The 24,771-nt window shown below is 32.6% G+C and overlaps 3 protein-coding genes across 3 annotated transcripts; 2 read left to right on the forward strand and 1 right to left on the reverse strand.

Moving 5' to 3' along the window:
- Positions 1-1,964: 1,964 nt before the first annotated feature.
- LOAG_04185 (hypothetical protein) lies at positions 1,965-3,441 on the reverse strand (the record flags this gene model as incomplete). The annotated part of the gene is made up of 4 exons (XM_003139722.1): positions 1,965-2,134; positions 2,182-2,397; positions 3,087-3,204; positions 3,394-3,441. 4 exons carry the CDS (start codon positions 3,439-3,441, stop codon positions 1,965-1,967), a joined length of 552 nt encoding a protein of 183 aa, XP_003139770.1.
- Positions 3,442-13,559: 10,118 nt separating this feature from the next.
- LOAG_04186 (hypothetical protein) lies at positions 13,560-15,276 on the forward strand (the record flags this gene model as incomplete). Its single annotated transcript, XM_003139723.1, has 4 exons — positions 13,560-13,584; positions 13,736-13,850; positions 14,789-14,832; positions 15,134-15,276. The coding sequence occupies 4 exons, from the start codon at positions 13,560-13,562 to the stop codon at positions 15,274-15,276; spliced, it is 327 nt and encodes a 108-aa protein (XP_003139771.1).
- Positions 15,277-22,713: 7,437 nt separating this feature from the next.
- Positions 22,714-24,354, forward strand: LOAG_04187 (vab-3; the record flags this gene model as incomplete). Its single annotated transcript, XM_020446530.1, has 4 exons — positions 22,714-22,732; positions 23,202-23,349; positions 23,895-24,099; positions 24,325-24,354. The coding sequence occupies 4 exons, from the start codon at positions 22,714-22,716 to the stop codon at positions 24,352-24,354; spliced, it is 402 nt and encodes a 133-aa protein (XP_020303145.1).
- Positions 24,355-24,771: the final 417 nt, after the last annotated feature.

A 24,771-nucleotide genomic window follows, 5' to 3' on the forward strand; every position in this document is an offset into this window, starting at 1 on the left:
CACACTTTTTGTCCTTTCAGTTATGACCTATCCGGCATGGGAAGGGGCATATGCTAGCACCAGCATAGTTCACATCTCATAAAGGCACGCAAGCTTCTCCCCCGTGATAGAGGTGTTCATGGAGAAGATGTATATATATACATATATCTTTTTCCATAAGCAGACAACATATTGGTCAAACAACAATAGATTTTGAATTTGCTAAAATGAAGTAGCCAAGTGTTTATCAACACATTCGCTTTATTTTGTAGTATTAAACGTAACAAAACAGTAATCGAAAGTGAAAATGATGTTTATTAGGTTTTGAAATTATTCAACTTTACCATGGATGTTGATTGATAAATTGTTCTGTATGTATATCTTTCTTCGAGGAGATTGAAACTATGTGAAGCAGAGAGAAATTAAGCTAATTTAAGCGTTTTTATTGGTAAATGTTAGCATACAAAAACATTACCCAGATTTTGCTTAAAAATTAATTTTTTTTAAAAAAAATTCAAAAATTAAAAACTAAATTCTTATGCAGGTGCAAACAAAAAGGAACAGAAATTCCCTATCTTCTTCTTCCCGTGTTTTCTAACTTCTTTTAATGTGAATAGCTCGGCAAGACGAAAACATCTGCCTTAATTGTGTTTGGAAAGGAGGAAGGGAGGACAGCTACGATTTTTAAAATAATCAGCATTGCAATACCCTTTTGCGTGAGCATCAAATAGTTTGTAAAGGATTCACTGAAGCATTAAATTGGCCATTGCGTGAATATGAATTTTTTCTGTGAGCCTATTTTTCATCGTGCATCTCATTTTTTATCGTGACACTTTTCAAGGATACTGTAGTGCGTATGAGATGTGTTGGAACAATGGTTCTATCCCTAACAGCTCCATTGCTGACTAAAGCCTTTCATATATTCGTGTTCTCCAGCACTTGAAAGGTCAATTTCTGATGCAAGCCTTCATCGAGATCTCCCATTCCTGCCAACAACAATAGGGAACGAACCAGGAGCTGACAGTTGTTTCACAAAATATTTTAAAGTACAATTTCAATTTACAAGAAATACCGGTTAAATTCGTTTGGAATTGATTACCTTTCTCTTCATGATATTTTGCCACTTAACCAAAGTTTTCGTTTTAGTTTGCTTCTACCGGTCATCTTCTCCTTGTAAGGAATAAATTTAAAAGAAATATAAAATTTTTAATTTCATTTTAAGAAATTTTTTCCGAAAATTGTAACTAATCAGTTTTCTGAAAAACAAATTTATTTTTAGAGAAACATTCGTTCGTGTTGTTTTTTATTGGAGGACATAGGATTTGTTCTGAGACAAAGTGAAAGCTTCCTTTTTTTTTTTGATCACACCTTTAAAACAGAGAAAAAGCCACAACTTTGATAAATTCGAGTCATTTATTTGGCAACCCAACGATCGAAAATATATACTGTTTCAGAGGACTTTTTTAACTAAACCTTGTCATTTCGACTTTCAGTAGTGATATTTCTGAATTGCAATTTCTGACTGATGAAAAAATTATCTCTCCAAATTTACATGATAAGTTTGGAAAATTGGAAACTATCCTTATTTATTTGGCGTGTTTATCGATGTTACAAATTTGCTGTTGCCTTGGGTTACACAATGCCATTTAATCCGCTTTATCTTTCAGTTATAGTTAGTCCGCATCAAGTTTATAAATTTAAATATTTTTACTAACAAAAATTTAAAATTATTTGAATTCAGATGTAATTAAGTATAAAATACTGTAATTAAGTATAAATATGTTTATTTTGATTAATGTGAAAATAAGAAAATAGTTTCAACAGTTTTCATTCAATCCGTTATTCAGAGTAATTTGATTGTGAAGCCGTCAAAGCAAATAATGGAGTAATAATGGTAAATGCACGAACATGAATAACCCTCTCATGAATAGTACAATACATAATAACATGAACTGTGTACTGAAGCATAAATTATACAAACTGGATTATGATGACCAGGATGTAATAGTAGAGAACAGGAAAACTAGACCGGAATATGCGATCATTAATAAGGATTGCTTCAACCAGCCAGCCACTAATTGACTTCCTTTCAAATACTCCTCCCCTCTACCAACTCTTTCTTCTAAGGTTGCATTAATAACCTCTCTGTCACTCTCTGGCCACCGAACGATAAAAGACAAAAATCAGATGATTTTCACCTACCGTAATCCCTGGTCCTTTGTATCATTGCATTTCTGGGCTGCTGAAGATAATTGATTTCATTTCCTTCTTTTTCAGCTGCGGTACTTTCAAGATAGTGCCAGTAGTATTGCTCTGCTTCTCTGACTTGTGTACGAGCAGTACTTATAAAAACATTCATGAACCTTTGAAATATCGGATTGCTAAATACAAAGTTAACTAATCCTCGTAAAAAATTGTCTGATAAATTCACAATTAAAATGTGCAAAGCACTGAAGAAGTTTTTCATTTTATTGTAAGGCTTGTAATGTTTTTCAAAGGTGAACGTATATTATCTGGAAGATAGCCAATGAACGTATTAGTTAACACTTGAGTTGGAATTTAAATTAAAATTTAAAAATAAGAAGTATAATTTTAAATGATTCCCGGTTTTATGTTACAAACATAATAGTAAGTATTTTCACATGACAGAACCACAAGATTTACTGTTTATAACAGTTCACCTTAATTAACTAAAGAAAATAAAGCTCGCGTTTCATTTTTTACTCTTGTAATTGTTCCGGTTTTCAAGTTCACCGGATTGAACTCATGGATTTTCCCAAAACGTTGTTGATGATTGATATATTTTAAATTCGAATACAATGTTAATAAAAAAAAATCAAGATGGATAATTACAGATGATGATGGACTTGCAATTTGATTAAGTGAAGCTCATTAAATTATTGTTGAGGGAAGATATAAAAATATATTTGGAAAAAGGCAATTTGTTGAAGGATGATGATCGTTTCTGCATACATCAGCATTGTCCATGCTTACACGCTTCTACGATCAAATATAATCCCGAAACGACAATTAATGTCTTACTTCGTCGATGAATCGTCCTTTTCAGTATGTGAGCAACCCTGTTTTGTTGTATCGTGTTAGGTTACCTCTCTGCATTCCAACCTCTAACGAACAATTTATACAATCCAGAAAATTGTGGATGCGAAATTTTCCTTTTGTATCGCAGTTCAACTGTTCAAAGTTAAATACGATAACTGTGGGAATCTGGAATCACTTTTTCAGATATAATATTTGATGTGATCACATTCATTCAACAAATATTTTTTTATCAAAAATGAACGCAAATTTTATTGATTTTATGCATAATGTAAAAAAAGTATAGACATGACATTAATTCGAGAATTTTTTTGGTCCATACAGAATAGTTTTCATGTCAAAAATGTCCATCTTCACCTGTTTTTTAACTTCTCTCCTGGACAGTTCCTTGCGGATCCGATTCATTTTTCATGGATTCTCATAACATAGGGTAATAAAAAATTTGTTACATTTACACTGAAAAATTTTCCTTTTATCCTTTCTAATATGTCCAAATCTATTACTCTTATAGTAACTGTTTAGTTATATCCAAAAGCTAAATTCAAGAGAAGAATAATTATTCAATTACTATTTCAAGATGCTCTATAACTTAATCCAACAACTGGCATAGTAATTTTATCTGAAATAAGAAACATTGTTTCAGAAAAAATAATGATGAAGTTGGATTAAATTTTACAATCCAACATTTCAACATCATATTTTTATCAGCTGTGTAGCACACGAAAAAAATAGATATTTCAGTGTATTATTGCTCATGAGTTCTCATAACTAAACAGCCAAAAATGACGGAGCAAGTGAATTTTTTGTGGATGAACGATCACTTTCCACATGAACGATTCCCGATGACGACCAGCGAAATCTTTTCTGGTCTCAGTGATTAGTATTCTGGATTTTATATGATGTTATCTTCACTATTTGTATATGTTTACATGCGTTGCTATCTGCGCTGTCAATTCAACAAATTTAACTGATACTTATAGAAAAAATAAGAGAAAAAACTTAACGATGTGGGTTCGGAGGCGGTAGTTCGGATGTAATTATATAATGAAGACGTCACTTGTTGAAGTTTTCTTAGTCTCCGCCCAGTAGAAGAGTGAGTATCAGGAGGAACGGGAGGTTGAGGGAACTGAAAAAGATTTGTTGTAAATTGAAAACGGTTTAGTGGCAATTGTTTGTCTCTCCTGAACAACAGTATTTCTATTAGCGTTGTTGTTATTATTGTTATTTGCATCAACTTTTCACTTCCACTCACACATAACGGTGTAGGCAGATAATATCCATACAAATACAAAAATAATAAGTAAAGGAAGCATTGAGGAAGTAAGGTGTACTGTGTCTTTCCAGTTCTAGGTTGTGAGTGTTCATTGGAATGCATCCACTCATCAGTCACATCTTATTACTATATTTTGCGGCTAAACAAATATCATCGCAACTTTTTTCTTTTTACTTCTTTAAACAAAAAAGGAAGTTTGCTTAGGAAGATGGCACATTACCGTCAGCCATGGCGGTAATGTACAAATCGAAAAAGAAATGTTTATATCAGCGGTAGTGAGATAATATGCTATATTTATGGCATGGAAATTTTTGCAATATCCAAAATGACTCTTCCGCTTCCGAAAAACATGTGAAGCATAGAAAAAGACGAAGTGATAGTGTGTTAGTAAGTACGCTTGCCAATATTAGGTAATAATGTTGGGAAAGACGATTTATTGCGCATGAGTTGTTTGGTATGAACAAGCATACAGCGCAGGTTGGTGCAGAAGGCAACATTGGCAGCAGGGAAATATATTAGAACAATGAGCTAGGCCTTCGCCCCGGGGAAATGTTCTTTTCCATATTCAATTTATTGTTGCATCAACTTGAATATAGAATTTTGGAAGTGGTCAGCTTCAAGCAACCTGTTGTTTGGTATGCTTCGTTACCCATAGCAGTATGAACAGCAACAGTGCTAGCAGCAGACTCTCTAACTAGTATGAAAGGTTCAAATTATAAGGAATGGAAGTAGCACAGCAGTTACCGAGTGGCAAATCGGCTTGAGAAAATTCATTTATCTGATCAGTTTAATTCCGACGACGTGTAATGACATAGATCTCATTGATTTTAAATGCCTAATTACTTTTTCTACAATCAGGAGGTCCTACTAAAAATTTTGATATTTTCAGGACATGCTATTGCTGCACATTAATTTTTAATTTGTCGCCGATTTTAGTAAGTAATCTACGGAGCCATACAATATTCTGCGGCATTGTGATGAACTGATTTGTTGTAGTGGTGGCGGAAAGTGCAGTGCAGTGCAATCAACCGAAGGTAACTTTCATGAGACCGCTGGCTTTGAATGTGCGTTACAAAGCGGGTGGATAAAACTGTTGTTATGTAATTGTGCATAAATATGGAGAACAGATGCAGTTGCATTAGCAGCAGTTGTAGAGTTCACGAAAAAGAAACTAAAAGGAAGCAGTATAAGCTTAGTGACAATGATGCAGCAATGTGATGCTTTTGAATGTTCAAATGTGCGCAAAAATATGGTGCATTTCCAAAAAATTCCTCTAAAAAGTGCTGTTTGTCTCTGAGATGCGAGAGCCAAAATGTCATGGCTTTTCCATCAGTAAAAAGCATAAGCCATTTAAAAACTCAAATGTATTAGGCGCAAATCAACTATTCTAGAAATTACTTATTTTGTGACGTTCAAAACAGGTGTTTTTTTTATTCTTTACAGTCTAATGTCTAAGTTGTTCATTTAATCCCTTTTTCGTTTTTGCCATACACTATTCTTATATTTTTATATATAATCGTCACCGGTATTCCGAATCGCGCATATCTTCAAGGACGCATCATATTTATATTTATATAGTTAAATTATTTCCATTTACTGCATATTTATTTCATTTAGTAACAGATCTGCATCTTTACGCCATTCACCTTTTTTTAACTGAATATTTTGAATTTTATAGTTCATTTCTAATGAAGAGAATGCACTAAGCAAATGAATTTTCAAGAAAGTGAGATGGCACGTTGAAAAAGACTTAATCGCTTAGAATTAACATCTGAATTGACGGAATTGTTCAATCTCTTGTTATGATAACCATCTAATTTGCTTAAGATTAGTTAAACAACATCAATCACATAATAATCGCTGATGCTAACAAAGTAGTTCTGATAGTCCTGAAAACCACAGGTTTGTACAAAATATTTCTATTAATTAGAACCTAAAAATGTATTCCGTAACCTTAGGTGTATTTCACTTTTTTAAAGCGAATTATGGCTCACTGTTTCATCTCAGTTATTTCCCAGAAATATAGCTTCATTCTAAAGTAAGATTAACGGAATCCTAAAAGCGATGTTACGCTATAATCAAGTTCTGAAATAGAAATGTAACACTGTAATCGAAAGCAAGATGTAATTTTGTCACCAGTTTTGCACTGGGATACTTTCTCCTTGCCGTAGAATAGCACAGGAACACAAGTTTGGATTGAAGATCCGATTTCGACTATCAATTTTTGCTGAAGTTGAAGTCCGTAAGATAGAACAAATGTTACAAAATAAAAGTATTTGTAATCAACACACTACAAAAAATCATTTTAGGTTAGGTATGCATCATTCTTAGTGTGTTAGAGCACCACTCATCTTGTAAATATCATATAGGCTAACAAAATGTGTCATCCATGCTTTCATTAAATTTGCTCAAAATGCTGAATGATCCTAAGATGAACTTAAAAACTGATTGAAGAAGAGATTCTTTATCAAAGACTATTGCGTACAATGAAAAAGTAGTCATTGAAATATTATTAATGACCCGTAACATCCGAATGAAATGAAAATGTCACGGTTTTTATGACATTAGAAAAACTGTAACGGTAAAAAATTATCTGATATCACGTTGAAATTATTAAATTTCGATGTGCATAGCGCTCTTTTTTTATTTTTTTGTCCGATTTTCTTCCATTTAATCAAGGTATATCAGTGGCACAGTATTCAAATGGGAAGTAATAGCAGGGAGCTTTTTCCCATTACTTGGAACTTTTACTAAGTTGCAATTTTAAATTGTTTTTTAAATTGCAGTTATTTTTTAAATTGCAGTTATTTTTTGCAGTTATTTTTTACTAATTGCAGTTATTCTGCTGAGATAAGAAAAAGACCATATTTAATGCTGATAGTGCTATAACTCATAACTGCATGTATCAATGAAACACTCAATCATTTTAGTTTGCATCTTTTAATGTGTTTTATTTGCAGAAAGAGATCACTATCATTTCAACCAAGAAAATTTGTCCCTCTGCAAACTTTGACCTGACTACAATACAAAGTTTTATTGTGAAAGGTGATTCAGTCGAAAATCCTGAAATTCTGCATCTACCTAATTCTCATTGTCTTGAAAGTCACAATCTTCATTATCTGTTCTCCAAGTAATATTATAGGAAAATTCGTTCTTAACTTGTGTGTAAACCGCATGAAAGTTATGCATGCAAGTTTTCAAAGCCTACAGCACAATTTTCAGTGAAACTGCAGGAGAGGACCGAGAAAATCTGAAGGATGTCTAAATTGTATTGGATATCTGGATTGTAATGTGTAAACAAAAAAAAAAAAAAAGTAGCTTCCAGTGAAGTCGACCTCAATAAAATAAGCAACGAATCACATTTATTCATTTTCTGAATCCTAAAAAACCATGGTGTCTCATTATCGGTTTCCATAATCCACTTGTCATTGTATTTAGTGAACTTAATGTGTTTAATATATATTTTAAAATATTTATTGCTTAAAAAATCAGCCATATCCCATACGTACAACTTTTTAAATGAACTTCATTCCTTTTGCACTTAAAGTGACCATTGCCATTTTTCTCCTTCGCCTTTGATATATCTTCAAATTAAGGTAGCAAAATTTTTTGTGCTTCCGCTATGATTAAATAAGCTTTATCGCCAAACGACCATTGATATCGATTACCTCTACTGAAGTGTAGTATTATTTGATATAAGTCTCATTTTATATTCAGTTTATTAGCTGTGTACCTCAGAATATGCAATTGATTTTTTTTCCCGCAACCGTAGAAATGAAGATGACCAAGTCAACAAACAATTTAGATAAGATTGCATTGTTTGCGGAACAAAATAAATTCGATTAAATTAAGTGAGTGAGGTGCTATATGAGATGTTACATTTTCGGTTTCGTTTTCGGCTTTATCTTTGAACGCTTCATGATCTGAGAATATAACTGCGGTATTAGTAGCAACATATAATAGTGCGCCAAATTTTATTTGCAAAATTGTGTACAAATTGATTGTAGTACTTCAAATGATCATCAGTACACTGGAATTTCGCTTTAATATTTATACTAAACTGTAAATACTATACTTTCTCCGTATGCTGTAACGTTGCTCTATATCCGTATGTGAACAACGTATTGGAAATAACATTTAAAATGGATTTGTTCAGAACCCATAACATCCGTTTTCCATGTTATCAAGTTATTTTATCCAATATTACTTCGCGTTTTACTCTATGCTAGAATATTAAAGCATGCTTATCAGTAAAAAAATCAGGGTATATTCCCATTATTTGAGCCATAACATTTAAGTACAAGTTACGTCATTTGTGTCCTTTACACCACCAACTGATGCTATTGTCATTTACTTCAATATTTGCTTTCGAATGACGAAATTTCATCCAAAAAAGCTCATGTAACAACCGGTTTCACCAACCTTTTTTACATTTTTTTCACTCTTTAACAATTTCCATGTAAAAACTCAAGCTGGTCCAGTGATAAATCAAAATAAGTGAAAATTTTTCAAAATTCATAATGAGTGGAGGAATTCTCTGGTCTCTATCTGGTCTTGATATCCCTTGATCACTTTGCAGAAATGTCAGCTGAAATGCTAAACATTCAACGGGATAAATTCTCTAACCAAGACTTCGAAATATCTTTATCCTTAATTTAGTTTTTTAAAAATCTAGGAAATAAACCACATTGCACTTGTCATTCTCTATTCACTTGAGTAAACTATTTCAGACTGAGAACTGTTCTTAAATTACCGCATGATTGTTACAATTTCTAGAGTATGTCAGGTCGTTAACTGAAGAATTTTAAGTTCATGGCAAGTCTGAAAAATGACGAGGTTGTTAGAGCTAGGTTATAGTAACCAGCGGATTATTTCCTTTCAACAAGCATATCTATAGGCTTTCAACGGCATGTGAAAAGGTGTATGCTATTTTTACCGTGGTGTATACTAATTGTTTGGCGAACACCGCATGAACTGGTACACCAAAGGGATGCGATTGAGCAATTACTGAAAAGAATTCTTGAATTAAAGGTACAACCAGTGAACCGGAAGAATAACTAGCTTCATTGGTAATACTGACCTGTTTCAACTAGCGGATGCGGAGGGAAATCGATCGGTACAACAACAATTGTCTTATTATAATAATTTGCATATTACTTCCTAGTAATAATACCACTTGCAATGTTGGCTACTTCTCTCTCTTTCCGCTTCTTTCGTTTCCTTTCTTCTTCTTTCTCTTCTTCACTTTCCAAGAATTACGTCACTACTTTTTTGTTTTTGGCTGATTTCATAATGAAGGAGTCGAAACTACATTCTATTTGCATAGGGCGCTGCATATTGCTGCGTTGCAGGTACTATTGCAGTTTGGCAGATTAGCCAAGCTGTCAAATTGCTATCTTCTCTATCGCCGCTTTTTTGACATCTAATTTCGTTATTCAGAAGCTATTAATCTAGTATTTTGCTGTAAAATTACGAAAACTTCATGATCAATCCCTAAAAAATTGATATATTTATCTAAATTGAAGTTTATTGAATTACTCAACATTAATTCACGACCTTAGCTCATTCAACCAGGTTGTCCAGAAAATGCTGGTATTGATTTCTCTTTGAAATTAGTATTTTTCTGTTACAGCATAACTTGGGTTGCAAATAACAAACTATTGAAGTTGGGAGCAATTTGTCAGTGTTTGTCATATGTCACAGTGAGTGCTTATTTGTTTGATGGGAACCTGATAAGAAATGATTGGAGTACCTTGACATAGTTACGTCAAACCATGACATGCAGATAAGCAATCAAGATACTGGGGGCATGAAGCCTACCTCATTGTGCTTCCTAACTTCATGGCTTATCACCATAACTTAGACAGTAATTGGCAACTTTTTTTTTCAATGGTCACCAATACCAAATTACTACATTAATGATTTGAACATTTTTTAAAACATACTAATGTAGAAAATCATAATGCTGGAATTTAAAAGCTGCTCAAAAGCTGCTTTGTTTTAAAACAGAATCGAACCTTTAGTAGTGCAAAATGTATACATTACTTACAGTTCATTGCTTAATCAACCATATTTGAAAATTTCTTGTACAAAACAATTATACTCAACGTGAATTCGGACTTATTTATTTCTGCTTATTGCTCTTCGTTTTCTATCCGGACCGCTTAACTTTTCATTTGGCTATTCATCTTTCTGAAATAAATTGCAACTTTTTTTCTTCGAAATTAAGAAATTCCAATTAAAAATGATATGAACTCAAAAACATTGTGCATCTACTAGAAATTAAAGTTCTTTTAGCTGTAACCTCAAGAATTAATTCCTGTATACAATAAAGCAATATATTTTTTATTTCGAATAACGAATTTTTGAAATTTCTTCCATTCAAAATATTTTGATGCAAGCAAGGAGTTGATGTTTTTGTGAAATGTTCATTGTTATGGCACATCAATTTGACAGTTGGGTTGGTATCTTTTCGCTAAACACAGTATGAGCTGCAATCAACGAATCATATGCAACAAAACATAGTTTCTGTGTATCTGTCAATCAATCTATCTTAAATTATTGGGACTGATTAATTAGCCATTCGCATATGACATTTACAAACTTGCAATCTATCATTTTCTTCCTAACAAGGAACTTTGTAATTAGACTTTCAGTAATCTATTTATTAATAAACTGGTCCTTATCATTTTCGATTAAGGACCAAATGTTGCATTTCTTCGCAAATAATGTACTAATATTGCGATTAAAATAAAAAAAGTTTTGCTACCGTATAAATTATCTTCTTTTGAAATACACTTCATTTTCTTGGATAAAATTTCTGTAAATTATTCAGCTCTAATGGCAAAAAATCAATGTCAATGAAAAAAAAAAAACAGAAAAGGATGTGCAGAACACGTGAGTAGCATAAATTCAGAATAGCATTTCGAGTCTATTCGATTGGAAAGAGAAAGGGCGAATTATGGATGAAGTTAGATTAGAAGGATTAGCATTTGAGCTCGTTATAAGCATTGTAATGTATCTATCAGCATTGCTATGTCTTTCTCAAGCCAATACTATCAACCTATCTAACTGCATATCCTGTTCTTCTAATTCATACACTGTATAATAACTGCAACAAATCATGAAGTGTTTCAAATTTTAACGAATTTATTTCTCTTTCCGTTTTGCAAGAAATTTACTAGAATTCGTCTTCTGAATAATAAAATGCAAAAAATCTTTCGACTGGAATTTCAGCATTTCAGTTCATTATTACTTTAAATAACAAATGCAATCAAGTGTTTAAATGACAGAAAATTTCTTAAAGGAAGATTAAAACTCAAGAATGCTATGGATCCAATGAAACTTTAACAAAATTACTGCGGATTGTAAGTGTTTAGTAGTGTATTTTTAATTTATTCTTAACTTTTTGATATACTTTGCAAATAATGAAAAGTCATTACTTTTCAATTTAATGAAGAGTGATTTTAATATTGGGAGAAAATTATTTAAATTTAAACTTATTGTTGCGTTAATTATTCTTGCTATGTTGTGTAGTAAATAGCTAGAATGACCTTCATAATCAAATTAAAAAGTGGAAACAGAACAGAATGTTTAGCCTATCAGAGTGCATTACTCCATCGTGTAAAAAATCCGACGACAATTGAACCTAGTTTTCAATTTCAGAACAGTTTAATTACCCAGTCATCGAATTTGATTTACACGACCAAAATCACAAATTCACGTGAATAGTGTTGGTGGCAAAAAATCCCATGCAATGATATGAAGGATAAGGGTAATCTATAAGATGATTTAATAACACGCAGTTTGATTGCAGCAATCATGCTTCAGTCGCCTCTCTTTAGAAATTGCAGGATGCTTCGCTAAGCAAAAAATATGCATGTACTATGCGTGAAATTATCGTAGTCACCTTATTTTATGTATTTGATTTTCCACAAGTATCTTAGAAAATCTTACGTTATATCTTAAAATTAATAAGCATTATGAGATTTGTGATTTGTGAGTCAGATTTGCAAGCATGCTACTATTCAGAACTGAAACTTCACTCTTTTGCTTGGATTCGTCGAACGACATAGTTAAAGTAAGCGTGGCTAGTAATGTTTGTTGAAGCAAATTTGGGAAGGGTTAATGGTTTCAGGGTATATGAAGTAAAATGGAGCTAGACTTATGTAGAAGCCATGAAGACGTTATTCTGTTGCTTAATTTAGCATCAATAATAGATACAGAATCTATATCAATTTATAAGTTTTAGTTAAGAAGGCAAGAGAGAGTAATAGAGAAGGAAAGGACTGAGTGAGGATGATAAACACCCAGCCAAGGCACCACTTAATTGATCTGCTGATTTTTTTATTTTCGAAAAATTTGTGAGTTATTAGAATACCACCGTTGATATTTGTATCCAATGTGACAGACCGTTAAGCAAACATTTTTTCAAATTTCCTAACAAAATTGATGTATAACAGGAAATAAATACGAAAGATAGAATGGTCAAGAAGGATGATTACTCAGGAAAAGTGGAAAACAGGTTGACAGTATAAGAATTGCAAATTTAATGGGAATGGATAATATTAATTTGAGCACTCATAAGTGTACTTCAGTAACCAAAGAGTAACTGGATGAAGATAGAGGGGATGCAAAAAGAGATGAGCGGGCAGAGTTCCAAGTGCATGCAATTTTAGAGCAGGGGTAGAAAGCCCATGGATACGGTAACTGCCCGTAACTGATTGGTTTATTTTATTTCCATTGATCTGCTCTATTGGCTCATATAATGCTAAACGTTCCGTCCCAACAAACCCATGGAAGACTTTGCTTTCAAAATTAAAAACTTACGTTGGAGGCGTTGCGGCTTGCGGTGCGTATGTGTGCAACTGCTGCCTGTGACACGGAAAAGAAGGCAAATTTGTAGACAACATATACATGCACACACACATACACATACAACATACACATACACATACACACTAGGATCGAATGATACAAGACGGTGCGCTGGAACAAGCCTTTTTTGGACGTCCATCCAAAAGTGATTCAACTCTGCTATTCTAATCTATCCTGGTAAATCTTTCCTACTTACCCTTAATCTTACCTACTTCATTAAACAAACTTTTCCTAAATCAAAAGGACGAGAAACTTTAGAATGAGTGACCAGAGAGCTACACTAAGAAAGGCAGTTATGCTCTTCAGAGAGAAATGCAATCGGCTTGCGATTATTTTCAGTACCTATTAGTAGGTTGCCTTCTTGATCTGTGGAATGGCTGTTTCGTTGCAAAAAAAAGGTACATTCGCGAACGTTATAATGTAAGAAGAAAAGGATAGCCATGAGTGTAGTTGGTGAAGCAGAAACAACTGCACAGCTCACATACAGACATCGAATATACGCCTGATTAGGCCCTTCGCCTATCGCGTGTCGGTTCACTTAGTTTTCAGCGAAATCATTTGATTTCACGCGTGAACTGCCACCCCTTTCCTTTTCTCCCAAATGCACACCATCAGTGGCAGTAGCAGGAGGAGCAGGAGTAGTAGCATCATCATCATCTCCAGCGTCATTCTTATTCTGCCAGCTATCGCTTTCAATCCGTCAGAATCCTTTTACCTAGGTATTTTGTCCAAGGTCATCCGAAATCTATGCAGTCCAGTTTTCTTTGGAAATCGATACTACCAGCTATATTTTATGCTTACAACGATGCCATGCTCTTTCTCAGTTCAGCTATATAACTTAATTTTTATTGAACTAAGAACGACATCATCAGAACAATTCTATTTTATTACATTAGCATAGAGATTTGAACTGTATGGAATAATCTCATTATTAAGTGTTGAATCCACCCTCATTTTGAAATTCACGAAAAACTTCAGAACATCTCCATTCTTATTTATATACATTTAATGAAGAAACCTACCGTACACTTTTTTAATGCTTTAAAACACTTTTCAAAAAAGCTGCTTGTCTTACAAATTGAGCTCTGCGTATAAGTTTACAAAACATCCAATCTTTTTAACATAGAAATTTTGAAAGAGTTAAAAATAATTCGAAGTGCTAGCAACAACATATAAATTTATTAATTTCTCACCATCTGAAAAATCATTATTATAATGGAAACTATTCGTTCCTGTTTCTACAGCTATTTTACAAGGAATTATATTTAACTGTATGATAAAGTCTCATATTTCTACCATAATTTTGCAATTTGGAACAAAATGCTCCAGGTTGTTTTGAAATATTCCTGTTTATATTTGCTATCCTCAAGACACTGTTAAAAATCGCAACAAAAGCCATTTGTAATCACGATGATATACTTTGGCAAATGCTTCCGTACATTTGCATTCTGTATCATATGTGCGTTACATTGGTGATACAATTACTCTCCTTATTTTCTACTTTTACTTAATTCTGACTTGAACTTTCAATCACTTCTCGAAATGATTCTAAAAATTTCCTGCTCAACCCATTTATCTTGAACATTACCTCAGAAATTTTAGTGATTACATTTACCCATTGCAACAGGCAGAAGCATCTGTGACTGGTAGGTGAGCAGTAATTAATGTCGGCCATTACTCTTGTTGTCACTGCTTCCATCAAAGCCGCACTTCTGTTATTCAAAAATACGCATATACATCAATCTTCCTGACAAGTACTTATTTCAATAAAATTAAATCAAAGTAATAATATCTTTGCTCATAAACTATAGGATAAGAATATGCTTAATAATGTAGCTAATTCTGTATTCCAGGAGATAATAAGGTGTTCAGATCTTATTCAGCATGACTTGATCTTTCTTACTGTATCTTTCAGGTGATTGGAAAGGAAGTGATTGTGTGTTGTAGTAGCTGCAGCAACTGCACAGGCTGTGGTTACTTCGATAACAGTAGCCTGTCGGTGTGGTGTTCAATCGATGTCTCATGTTGCTTTTACAGCTGAACATGACCAGAACGTAATGCCGTGCAATCGAGGTGAGTATGCAGTCTAAATTTTTTTATTCAGTCTAATTCAGTCTTTTATTTTTTTGGAAAAAAAAACTTTCCTCCCAAAATTTCTTGAAGTACTTCCTTTTATACTGAGACATCGGATTTTGCGGTATTCTGAAAAAGCGGGTTTTCTGGATCCATTAAGGTATATGTGCAATTTTCCAGTTCAAAAATTTATCCCTTCCATACAATTTGCTTATTCTTTCTCAATTTTAATTATATATCAAATTTTTTGAACTTTTCTAAGTATTAATTTCCTTTCCATTTTCTGTTTTCAACAGCTAAACGCTTTTTATGAATATTTTGTTCCCCAAAAGTCACCTATATGTTAAAAACTTTATATCCTCCTTATCTCTTAAAATGCAAAATTTTTAACACGAAAATTCGAAAAATGGATTGCAATATTCTGTAAGCCTGAGTATTATGCAATCTATTTTGCAATTTAGTTGGATTTATCACTAGACGTCATCTGGAAATTTTGAATTTCAATTTTTTTTGAAAATTTGTTGCATTAAAAATATCTGTACTGCCATTAAACTTCGATAGATTATCCATTTATTACTTCATTCTTGCTCTGCGGTTCTTTTCTTAAGGATAACTCAATCAGCTAATTGCGTAAGTCTTGAAATTAGCTTTCACATATAAATATGAGAGGGTGCATGATACAAAGGGAGAGTTGACTTCATCTGCACTACTTAAACTAGGTGTCAGTCACAGCATCACAGAATTAATTTAATTTTGATATTCTCTCGGGGATTCATCTCACCGTCTACTCATTCCTTTTCCCTTCATCAAATGACATGCACGGAACCGATAACACTAACAAAATTTCAATTTACAGAAAAGCGAAATTTCAAACCAGCATTTGAAAAATCATGCAAAAAGATGTATAATTTTTCTTTTAAAATGATTACGAAACAATTTGGATTACCTAGTAATCCATGAATAATGACGTTTACCTCATCTGAAGCTGCTTTTAAGTTCAACTGGAAGAACTTTCTCATTATTTGTTGTGTTCACTGAATCGTTACTCTTTTGAATTACTCTCAACGTAGTTACACAGTAATTGGGTTGTAGGTATTTGTAATATACCGCACAATAAACATTCTGTTTCTTGGAAAATTTTGATCTCAAAATTATGTTGAATGTTATCTCTACATGACATATGAAACATCGACGCTTACCGCGGATAATCGTAGATTTGGATTAAATAGGTTCATTGGATAGAAGGATGGTGATCGCTCGTTCTATTTCTTAATGATATTCATATTGTTTTCTTCCATTCATTCCTTCTTTTCTTATATTCTTACAGTTAACAATTTTGTTTCCAGATTTTTTTTTCAACTTAACGAGCTCCATTTTTCATTATTCGAAAGCATTCTTGATTTATGACGGTTCATTTGATTGGGCTCATTTCATTATGAAAAGCCGTATAATTATGAAAAATTGAAGCATCATGGCACCAGTTTTTATTTTTTTCTCCTTTAAATTTGCGCTTTGATTGAATTCACAAACGCATGGTGTCTTTTTGATTTTCACCTTTAAGCAAAAAGATTTTACACAGAATTTGTTTTATCACTGTTCCCTTTTCCCTTTTCGTTTTCATTCTATGTATATGCCATTTCAAATTTTTTGATAGATCAATTAAATCGTAAAAAGCAGTTGATTGAAACTTAAGAGCGAATTTTTCCAAGCAAAAGGATGATATTGGATAATTTGGCACCTCTACGAGGTTTTTTTTTTTCTTTTTTTTTGTGAAAATTGAATGTTTGACAAAAACCGTTACGAATGAGAAATTTAACGACGTACGGAAGTGTAGGTTGTGTTCCAAGAAGAACTATCCGTGAACTGCATTGTTAACAAATTGCCAATTGTCGTCCAGCAGTATTATTGCCGATTCACATAAATCACGAACCAGTTTTTCTTGATATTCAAAAAGCTCATGAATTTAAGTTGAGACGCATTTAACTCAAGTTCCTTTTAGAAGCCTGATTCCACAAGAAAATTTGCCTCACATAGGATCAAAAAAATTGATATGTATATAATTCAAAAAATATATGCATATATTTGATGAAAAACTCGTGATAAACTTCTATTTACTTGGTTCTTATAAAATCGAACAACGAAGTTTTGTCTAGTTAATGGAATGGGAGAATAAGAATTTACTTTGGAGAAAGTTCTTGGAACAAATTGATTAAATATAATTATGCAGTGATATGATAGAGATAATTTTTTGCTTTCAGTTGTGAAAAGAACGCATAAATCATAAAATACATCATTAATTTTTGCCAAATCTCGATCAGTTATATCAATTTAAGCTTCCTAGTTGCTTGTAATTTGAAATACGGAGTCATAAATTTTGTTTTATTGCATATAAAATCAATCTTTTCCTCTTCCTAAATTATCATAACAAACAATTTGGTTTGAAGGGCAAACAATTATACACTATTTGGTAAGTTTCTTGTTTGTATTTAAAATGACTATCTTCACTTGACAATTTCCACTCTACTTCATCATTCCCCTTTCTCGTTTCCTTTAATATTGATACATCGATGTTGAAATCTAAAGCAGTTATCAGTTGTTTATCATGAGATCTGGAATTTCAGTTGATGAGGTGTTATGATGCATTTTGGCATGTTTTGCTAGAATTAATTGATTGACCGACTGGTCGATGAAATGATTGAATGAGTGGTCGAAGAAATGTTCATTAGTGCTATCGTTAAAATTGAAAAGTGATGAGAAGGAGACGGCGGTAATAATGCTTGATATGTTCTACAAATGTGAGAACATGATGAATGGTCGTTGCAGCCGATCATACGGTTGTTACTAACTGTTATTCCTCCTCATTTTCGAACCGGCTAATTTTCCAGTTTTTACCCTGACATTTACGACGACGACAATGCTTTTTGTGACACGGGGGAACTGATGGTAGTGAACGAGTTTGCCCTTCTGGCATTAACTGATGGCTAGCGTATCGGCAACACTTTCACAACGAACCATCAATATCGTTTGCTATCACCTTGTTAAAGGTCGCAGTAACTCATTCAAATCAAAAAAGTAAGAAAAAAGTCATGAATTTCTACAAAGAAGCTGGGAAGCTTTTTGCAAACATTTTACGTTTTGTTTTGCATAACTTTTTGCAGGCAAATGTAAATTGAATGAAGTCGTGTTCTGGCTATTTTAATTATCAAATTAAGGTGAATTTTATCTAAAGAGTTAGAACTTCTAGTGACTAAACTGAGAATGGTTCTAGTGAAGGTGTTCCCTTTGTATAGAAAGGTGTAAACTGTTTTGTTTATCGCACTATTAATGCAAATTCATCGGTATCCTGAAGTGTCATAGTGCTGAAACAAACCATTGGTAACCTGAGAAGTGTGTCATAAAACCATAAAAATTATTTCAGAGTAAGCAAGTTTAACTCGATGCATTACTGCATCTTAGTCATATGGAGGTAACGCAACGACATTCGGTCTATTTTGATGATTCTATAACAAAAAAGAAGCAAACAAATATAGGTAGGTCATGCTGGTTACTGTATGATGATGCTGAAAGTGGAGGTGTGAAACAGGGATGAATTGGATTGTGCAGATTGGAGTGGGCCCATTATGAAGCGTGATACGTAAATAATGGGGAGGGTATCTGGATAAAATTTGGGTTTGAAAGGTATGTCGGTGAGGTGAAAAGTAAAGGGGGAGATACGGCTCAAATAGGAAGAAAGGCCATTATGATGATTGAGCTGAGCTCCCCCCATTCAGTAATAGGTTGGAGTTGTTTCACTGAAAATAAACCATTGGTGATGATAGATATCCAACACTACCAAACAAGGACAGAGCCCTAAAATTAAATACCTCTTTGGCCTAGGTCTCCTTCTTCAATATTTCCCAGAATTGTGCTGCCCAACTTCAATTATTCTATTTTATTTTCTCTTCATGCATAATCTCCACTTTCAGTACCCGGAATTCCAAACATTTTATAGCAGCGAATAAAGTTGCGTAATACAAACTACAAATGCGAGAAACAGCTTCCTCAATCCTCTTAGAATGTGATAAATAGTTAAAATCATACATAAGTGAAAAGTATCGCCATTACATGACTAATACAATGATATGATGAGAAAAAAAAAGCTTTACGATTCTTTTTCATTGAGTTAGGTGATAAAATTTAGATTAGTAGTTGCAAAAATTAGGTGATAAAATCAGCTTATTGTAACGAGAACCATTATTATAATATGCACCAATTGTTCAAATTGATCTAGTCAGCAATTTTTTAGAGATGGCAGATAAGTATGCTCAATATCCGATCGTTTTATCATATGAAAAACCTGAAAAAATAAGAGGAATTCATAATTTTCTCGGCAAGCTTACAAGTCGCTTTTCGAGGTCGACTGAAATAATTGATCGAGACTAGCTGTATTGATTAATTTTTTTACTGGATTTTTTTCCAGTCTTCCACGGTCACCGTCTGTCACTTTATTGCGATGCGTTACTCATGCACTTTGCAGAGATAAACATAGAGGTCAATTAAAACACACTTATAAGTAAATGGAAACATTTATTAACTGGTACCGTAATCCACTTAAGAAGAACTAAATAATCACCTTCTTGTTTGCATTGCCTATTTTTCAGAAAATTACTAGGACCTTTGAAGAGAGAGTCAAAAAATCTGATAAAAGGAAGTTATGGAGAGACATTTGTATTTCACTTAATGTTATGGATAATGTCACTACTTCTTGAAGATTTTTTTTTGCATGATAATAATAAAACAAGCAATGAAAATGACAGGAATAGTGAAACCTCATTTAATAAAACGAATTATATCTCTAAAAAAAATTTGAATGAAATCGTATAACACTTGCAGTTTGTGAAGCATAATTTTAGAATAATGATTCGAATTCAAAGTTTTTAAATTAATAGAAATTTTCATTCAGAAAACCTCATGAAGATTCTTTTCATGATATGCACTCAATTTCAAGTATTTATTTGCTATTATACAATGAATACTGGAATAACCTATCTCTTCAAGCTTTTTTTCAACATTTTCAAATTTAAATTTAAATATAATTGAAAGTCCATTTTTTTTGTCTTAAAAAAGGAGCCTTATAACTGTATAAATGTCTCAAGATGTGACCAATTTGCAGTGAAGATATGAATAGTGACATTTGTTTATGTGCGCTTACAGTAAATGATGGTGGTCTCAATGATTGCATGACGAAAAATACTTTGTCCAATTTCTCGATAGAAGCAGACAGTTAGCTCACCGGGGAATGATTGATGAGGGCTTCTCAGAGCGCGTCAGCATCTAGAAAGAGACCCCCCACAGCTAGGCCAGATTCCATGGCGGCTACTGTTTTCATATTGATCCATCATTGCTGGAATTTTTGTTACCAAATCATAAGGGCCATTTTCTTTACTGTCTACTACAAAATTAATTAATAAGTGTAATGATGTCCAAATTATTTGCAGTTAGAATTCTACTTGGCTCTTTTCCAGTCTCATTTTCTGCTTAGCATTATAGATTTATTATCAAAATTCGAATAAGCCCGGTAATTAGGCGAGGAAATACATCACATGTTTTGTTTAGTCAGAATTTTATTAACAGCAAGTGATGATTATGATTCAATTTTTATTTGCTATTAATTTTATCAAATTTATAAAACAAACAGTGCTACCCACTTCTTAAGCATACTGTCATTCTTATGCACGATTTTTCACCAGACATAGCTCAACGTTTGCGTTCCGGAAAGGTTTAAAAAGGGAAGAGGTTATGATAACGGTGCCTTTGTTTTTCTAATTTCTCGTTAAGGATAGCCCGAACACTGCATTTTTTACTTGTTCGATTTTGCTGAGAGTGATGCTTTGCTGTGCTGCAAAAAGACCAAGCTATCATGCTTGGACAAATTAGATCGGACTATGATTACATTAGTTGATTTCTAATTCGCCAAAATTTTGACTTTCCAAATTTGTCAGTTAAAAGTTTTAAACAATAAGGAAGTGAATTATGGCATAAATAATTGCGTTGGTGGTTTGTTTCACTTCAAATTTATTTTGATCGCTTCGTTACGAAAAATAGAAATACACTTTGTTAACAGCATTTTAAAAGTTGATATAATGGTCATAAGGTCCAGGATTAGTAGCAACATAGTCGATATTGATAATTCAGCTCTAATTGGACAATAAATTCGTTACCGTTTGTGAATTAATTGGAGCTCAACGAAAGGATCAAAAAGATGAAACATATGGCAGATTGAACGAGCTGTTCGCTTCAGGGATTAGTCGCCCAAATCCTAAAATAATGCTAATTTTGTTCAGAGCGGTACGTCTATGCTCCCGACAAGAAAGAGCGCTTCTACTTCTACTTCTGTTATTGTATGCAATCCACTGATCTAGGGGTTTACAAATATAAATTATTGTTACTGTACCTTAAAAAAAGGTTTTCATCTCCGACAAGTTACATTTCAAATGTATATATATGCAATTCCAAATGTTACGCTATCTTTTGAATGATGTTGAAAGCTTTTCAGGACATGGTAATAAAAACTGCTCTAATTTCAGTGCAATAATCAGTTGAGGTTAATGATACTCGATAACTCAAATTAGCATGTTTGAGACAGTCGAAAAAGTACAAATATTTGAAATAAGTTTAATTGAATTAATTTCTTTGTGTGATCATTTATTTTTTATTGAGTTAATTTGAAATGAAGTAGAAAGAAAATATAATTTGAGATAATAATCAAGGAGATGGATTGTATAGAGAATAATATAAAAGAAATGCGAAGAAATGGCAATGACCCGTTAAAGTTAATCCCATTTAGTGCTATAAAAGGATATGGTGTTACCTTGATGTCTTCTCCCACATTATTATTGTATAGCATCGATATATTTGTTGTGGTGGAATAATTGGTAGTATTGAGAAGTATTTTCTTGACAGTAAATTATCTGATAATTCATCATAATTTGCTGTGAGGAAAGCGACTAAAATGACTGAAATTTCAGTTATCGCGACTGAAATTTACTGAAATTACGACTGAAATGACTGAAAAAAAATGACTGTGATTTCAGTCATTTTCCAGAACTGAAATCTGTCAAATGAAAATAAATTTTAATTAATGATCGCATTTGCCACATTTAATTTTCATATTACATAATTAAAGTGACACATCACACTTAGTAACTATGCAGTAAAATTATATTTTTAATATTCGAAACATGTTCGAAAACTTTATTATGGTTTTTCATACTCAATCATTAGCATATTTATAGATATATTTGAAAATAGAATATTTGAAGCTTCTTAAAAACACTATGATTAGTAAGTGTACATAGAATAAGGCAATATTGTACTTTGATCCATTCTAGGCAGTAATTTAGTAAGCAACATACGGAATTTACTTTTAATTTTGTGTTTTATTTACATATAACAGGAAAAAATGAAGTTACCTTATGTTGGGAGATAAGAAATGTAAGCTTCATTCTTCGAGAAAATGCGATAATTGCAATTATCACAGACGATCAAAAATTTTCAACGCAATTTGTATTAGACCATTTGAAGAACCAATAATTTTCCAGCATAATTTCAACAAAAATAAAAACGCACTTTTGCACATTTACAGCTTTAGCAAGGAAAATCGGGAAAAGTAGACTTACTTATTTGGTGATCATTTCAGTCACAAAAAAAGCATAATATAAATAATAAAATATATTATTGCATATTTATAAGTCTGTTTATTCATTTACGAGGTGATTAAATGCTAATCTACGACTTGATGAAGTAATAAGCAAACTGTCATTAATCTTTTTTCTTTCTAAATTGTAGCTATAGATAGTTATATTTGTTCTTTTTTAAGCTTTCAGCACTGAAATAAAGTCTTTAAAATCTTAAACAAATGGATTACCACTGCATATCAGATCCTCTTCGAATCTGTTTGCAGATTCAGGACATACAGGTGTTAATCAGCTCGGTGGAGTATTTGTGAATGGTCGGCCATTACCTGATTCAACGCGCCAAAAAATCGTTGATCTGGCACATCAAGGAGCTCGACCATGCGATATTTCGAGGATCTTACAAGTTTCTAATGGGTAAAGATGTGATTGCTCTTCTTTTTCAAAACCTAGTCCTTTATCTGTAGGAAATGTGACCAGGCCAGAAGTATGGACTTACAACTGCTATATAATGTCAAAATACAAAAAAACATGTTCAAAAATGGGATAAACTGAATCTTCTTATTTGATTATGGATGATATATTACGTTTGGTGATTGGGTAATTACAGTAAAAGAATTTCAAAGGAAAGTTCTACTGACGAAATCGAATTTTAGGATTTCAAATATTATAATAGTTCGTGAAGGGTGCAATGAATTGGTTTCGTTCAAGCTGATAAAAATACGAAAACCATGTTTTATTAATTGCGCACTGCTTTTCTACACTTCATTATGCCTTGATTAGTTTAAATTCCTGAGGCTAAATGATTTCTAGAAGAATTCATGTTGTGGGCGATTAAATAAATTCTACTTTTCTTTCACTTTCGGACAACTTTGAAGATCAAATTTTCTTTACTAATAGTAATTTTATTAGCAGCAAACCCCAGCTGAAAGTCCCGAAATTAAATTCAAAAAATTTTTTAGTTGTGTATCGAAAATTTTGTGTCGATATTATGAATCGGGTACAATTAGGCCACGAGCGATCGGTGGATCGAAACCTCGTGTTGCGACAGTCAGTGTATGCGATAAAATTGAAAGTTATAAACGCGAACAACCATCTATTTTTGCTTGGGAAATACGGGATAAATTATTACACGAGAAAGTGTGCTCCCCTGACACAATACCTAGCGTAAGTTTTGCAATATTTAAATAATTAATATTTCTTGAAATTAAGATCGTAAATTTTAGGATTCTCTTCAAACGCTATGTTTCTCGAAGAATTTAAAAATTAACCTTTCGTGCAGCAGATATTTTCGATTTGTAATTTATTATTGTAACAAAGTTCAGCAACTAATTAATTCAATTATTTTATTCCAAGGAACATAACGTTAGGTTTTGCGTTATTCTGTTTTAGATACATGTTGGATTCAGTATTCATTTTTGAACTTGTTTCATAAAACTTGAAAAGCTTCAATCCATTTTTGTAAATTCTCTTTCTCTTTGACGAAGTTTGTAATACAGAATTTAACTCCTCACTCAAGTGCAGATAGCCAACACATTATGTTTTGTTTCGTGGAAGATCTCCACGGTAACTGATTGAATGGACGAGTTAATTTTGAATTTGTCCAAAATTTTTAAATACTATTGCAATTAGTAAAGTAGGTGCTGAAGAAAAAGCAAAGTATTTGATATTTCAGGACGATTTTTAAATCGAAGACTATTCATTTGATTATCTTTTTGATGGCATTTCTCTTCAAATTCCTTCTAATATCAATCTTTACACATGTTTTAATCGTATATATATATATATATATGCATTTTATATATATATATATATATATATATATATATATATATATAT

Source organism: Loa loa (genome assembly GCF_000183805.2).
Source record: "Loa loa unplaced genomic scaffold supercont3.293, whole genome shotgun sequence".
In the NCBI taxonomy this organism is placed as follows: domain Eukaryota; kingdom Metazoa; phylum Nematoda; class Chromadorea; order Rhabditida; family Onchocercidae; genus Loa; species Loa loa.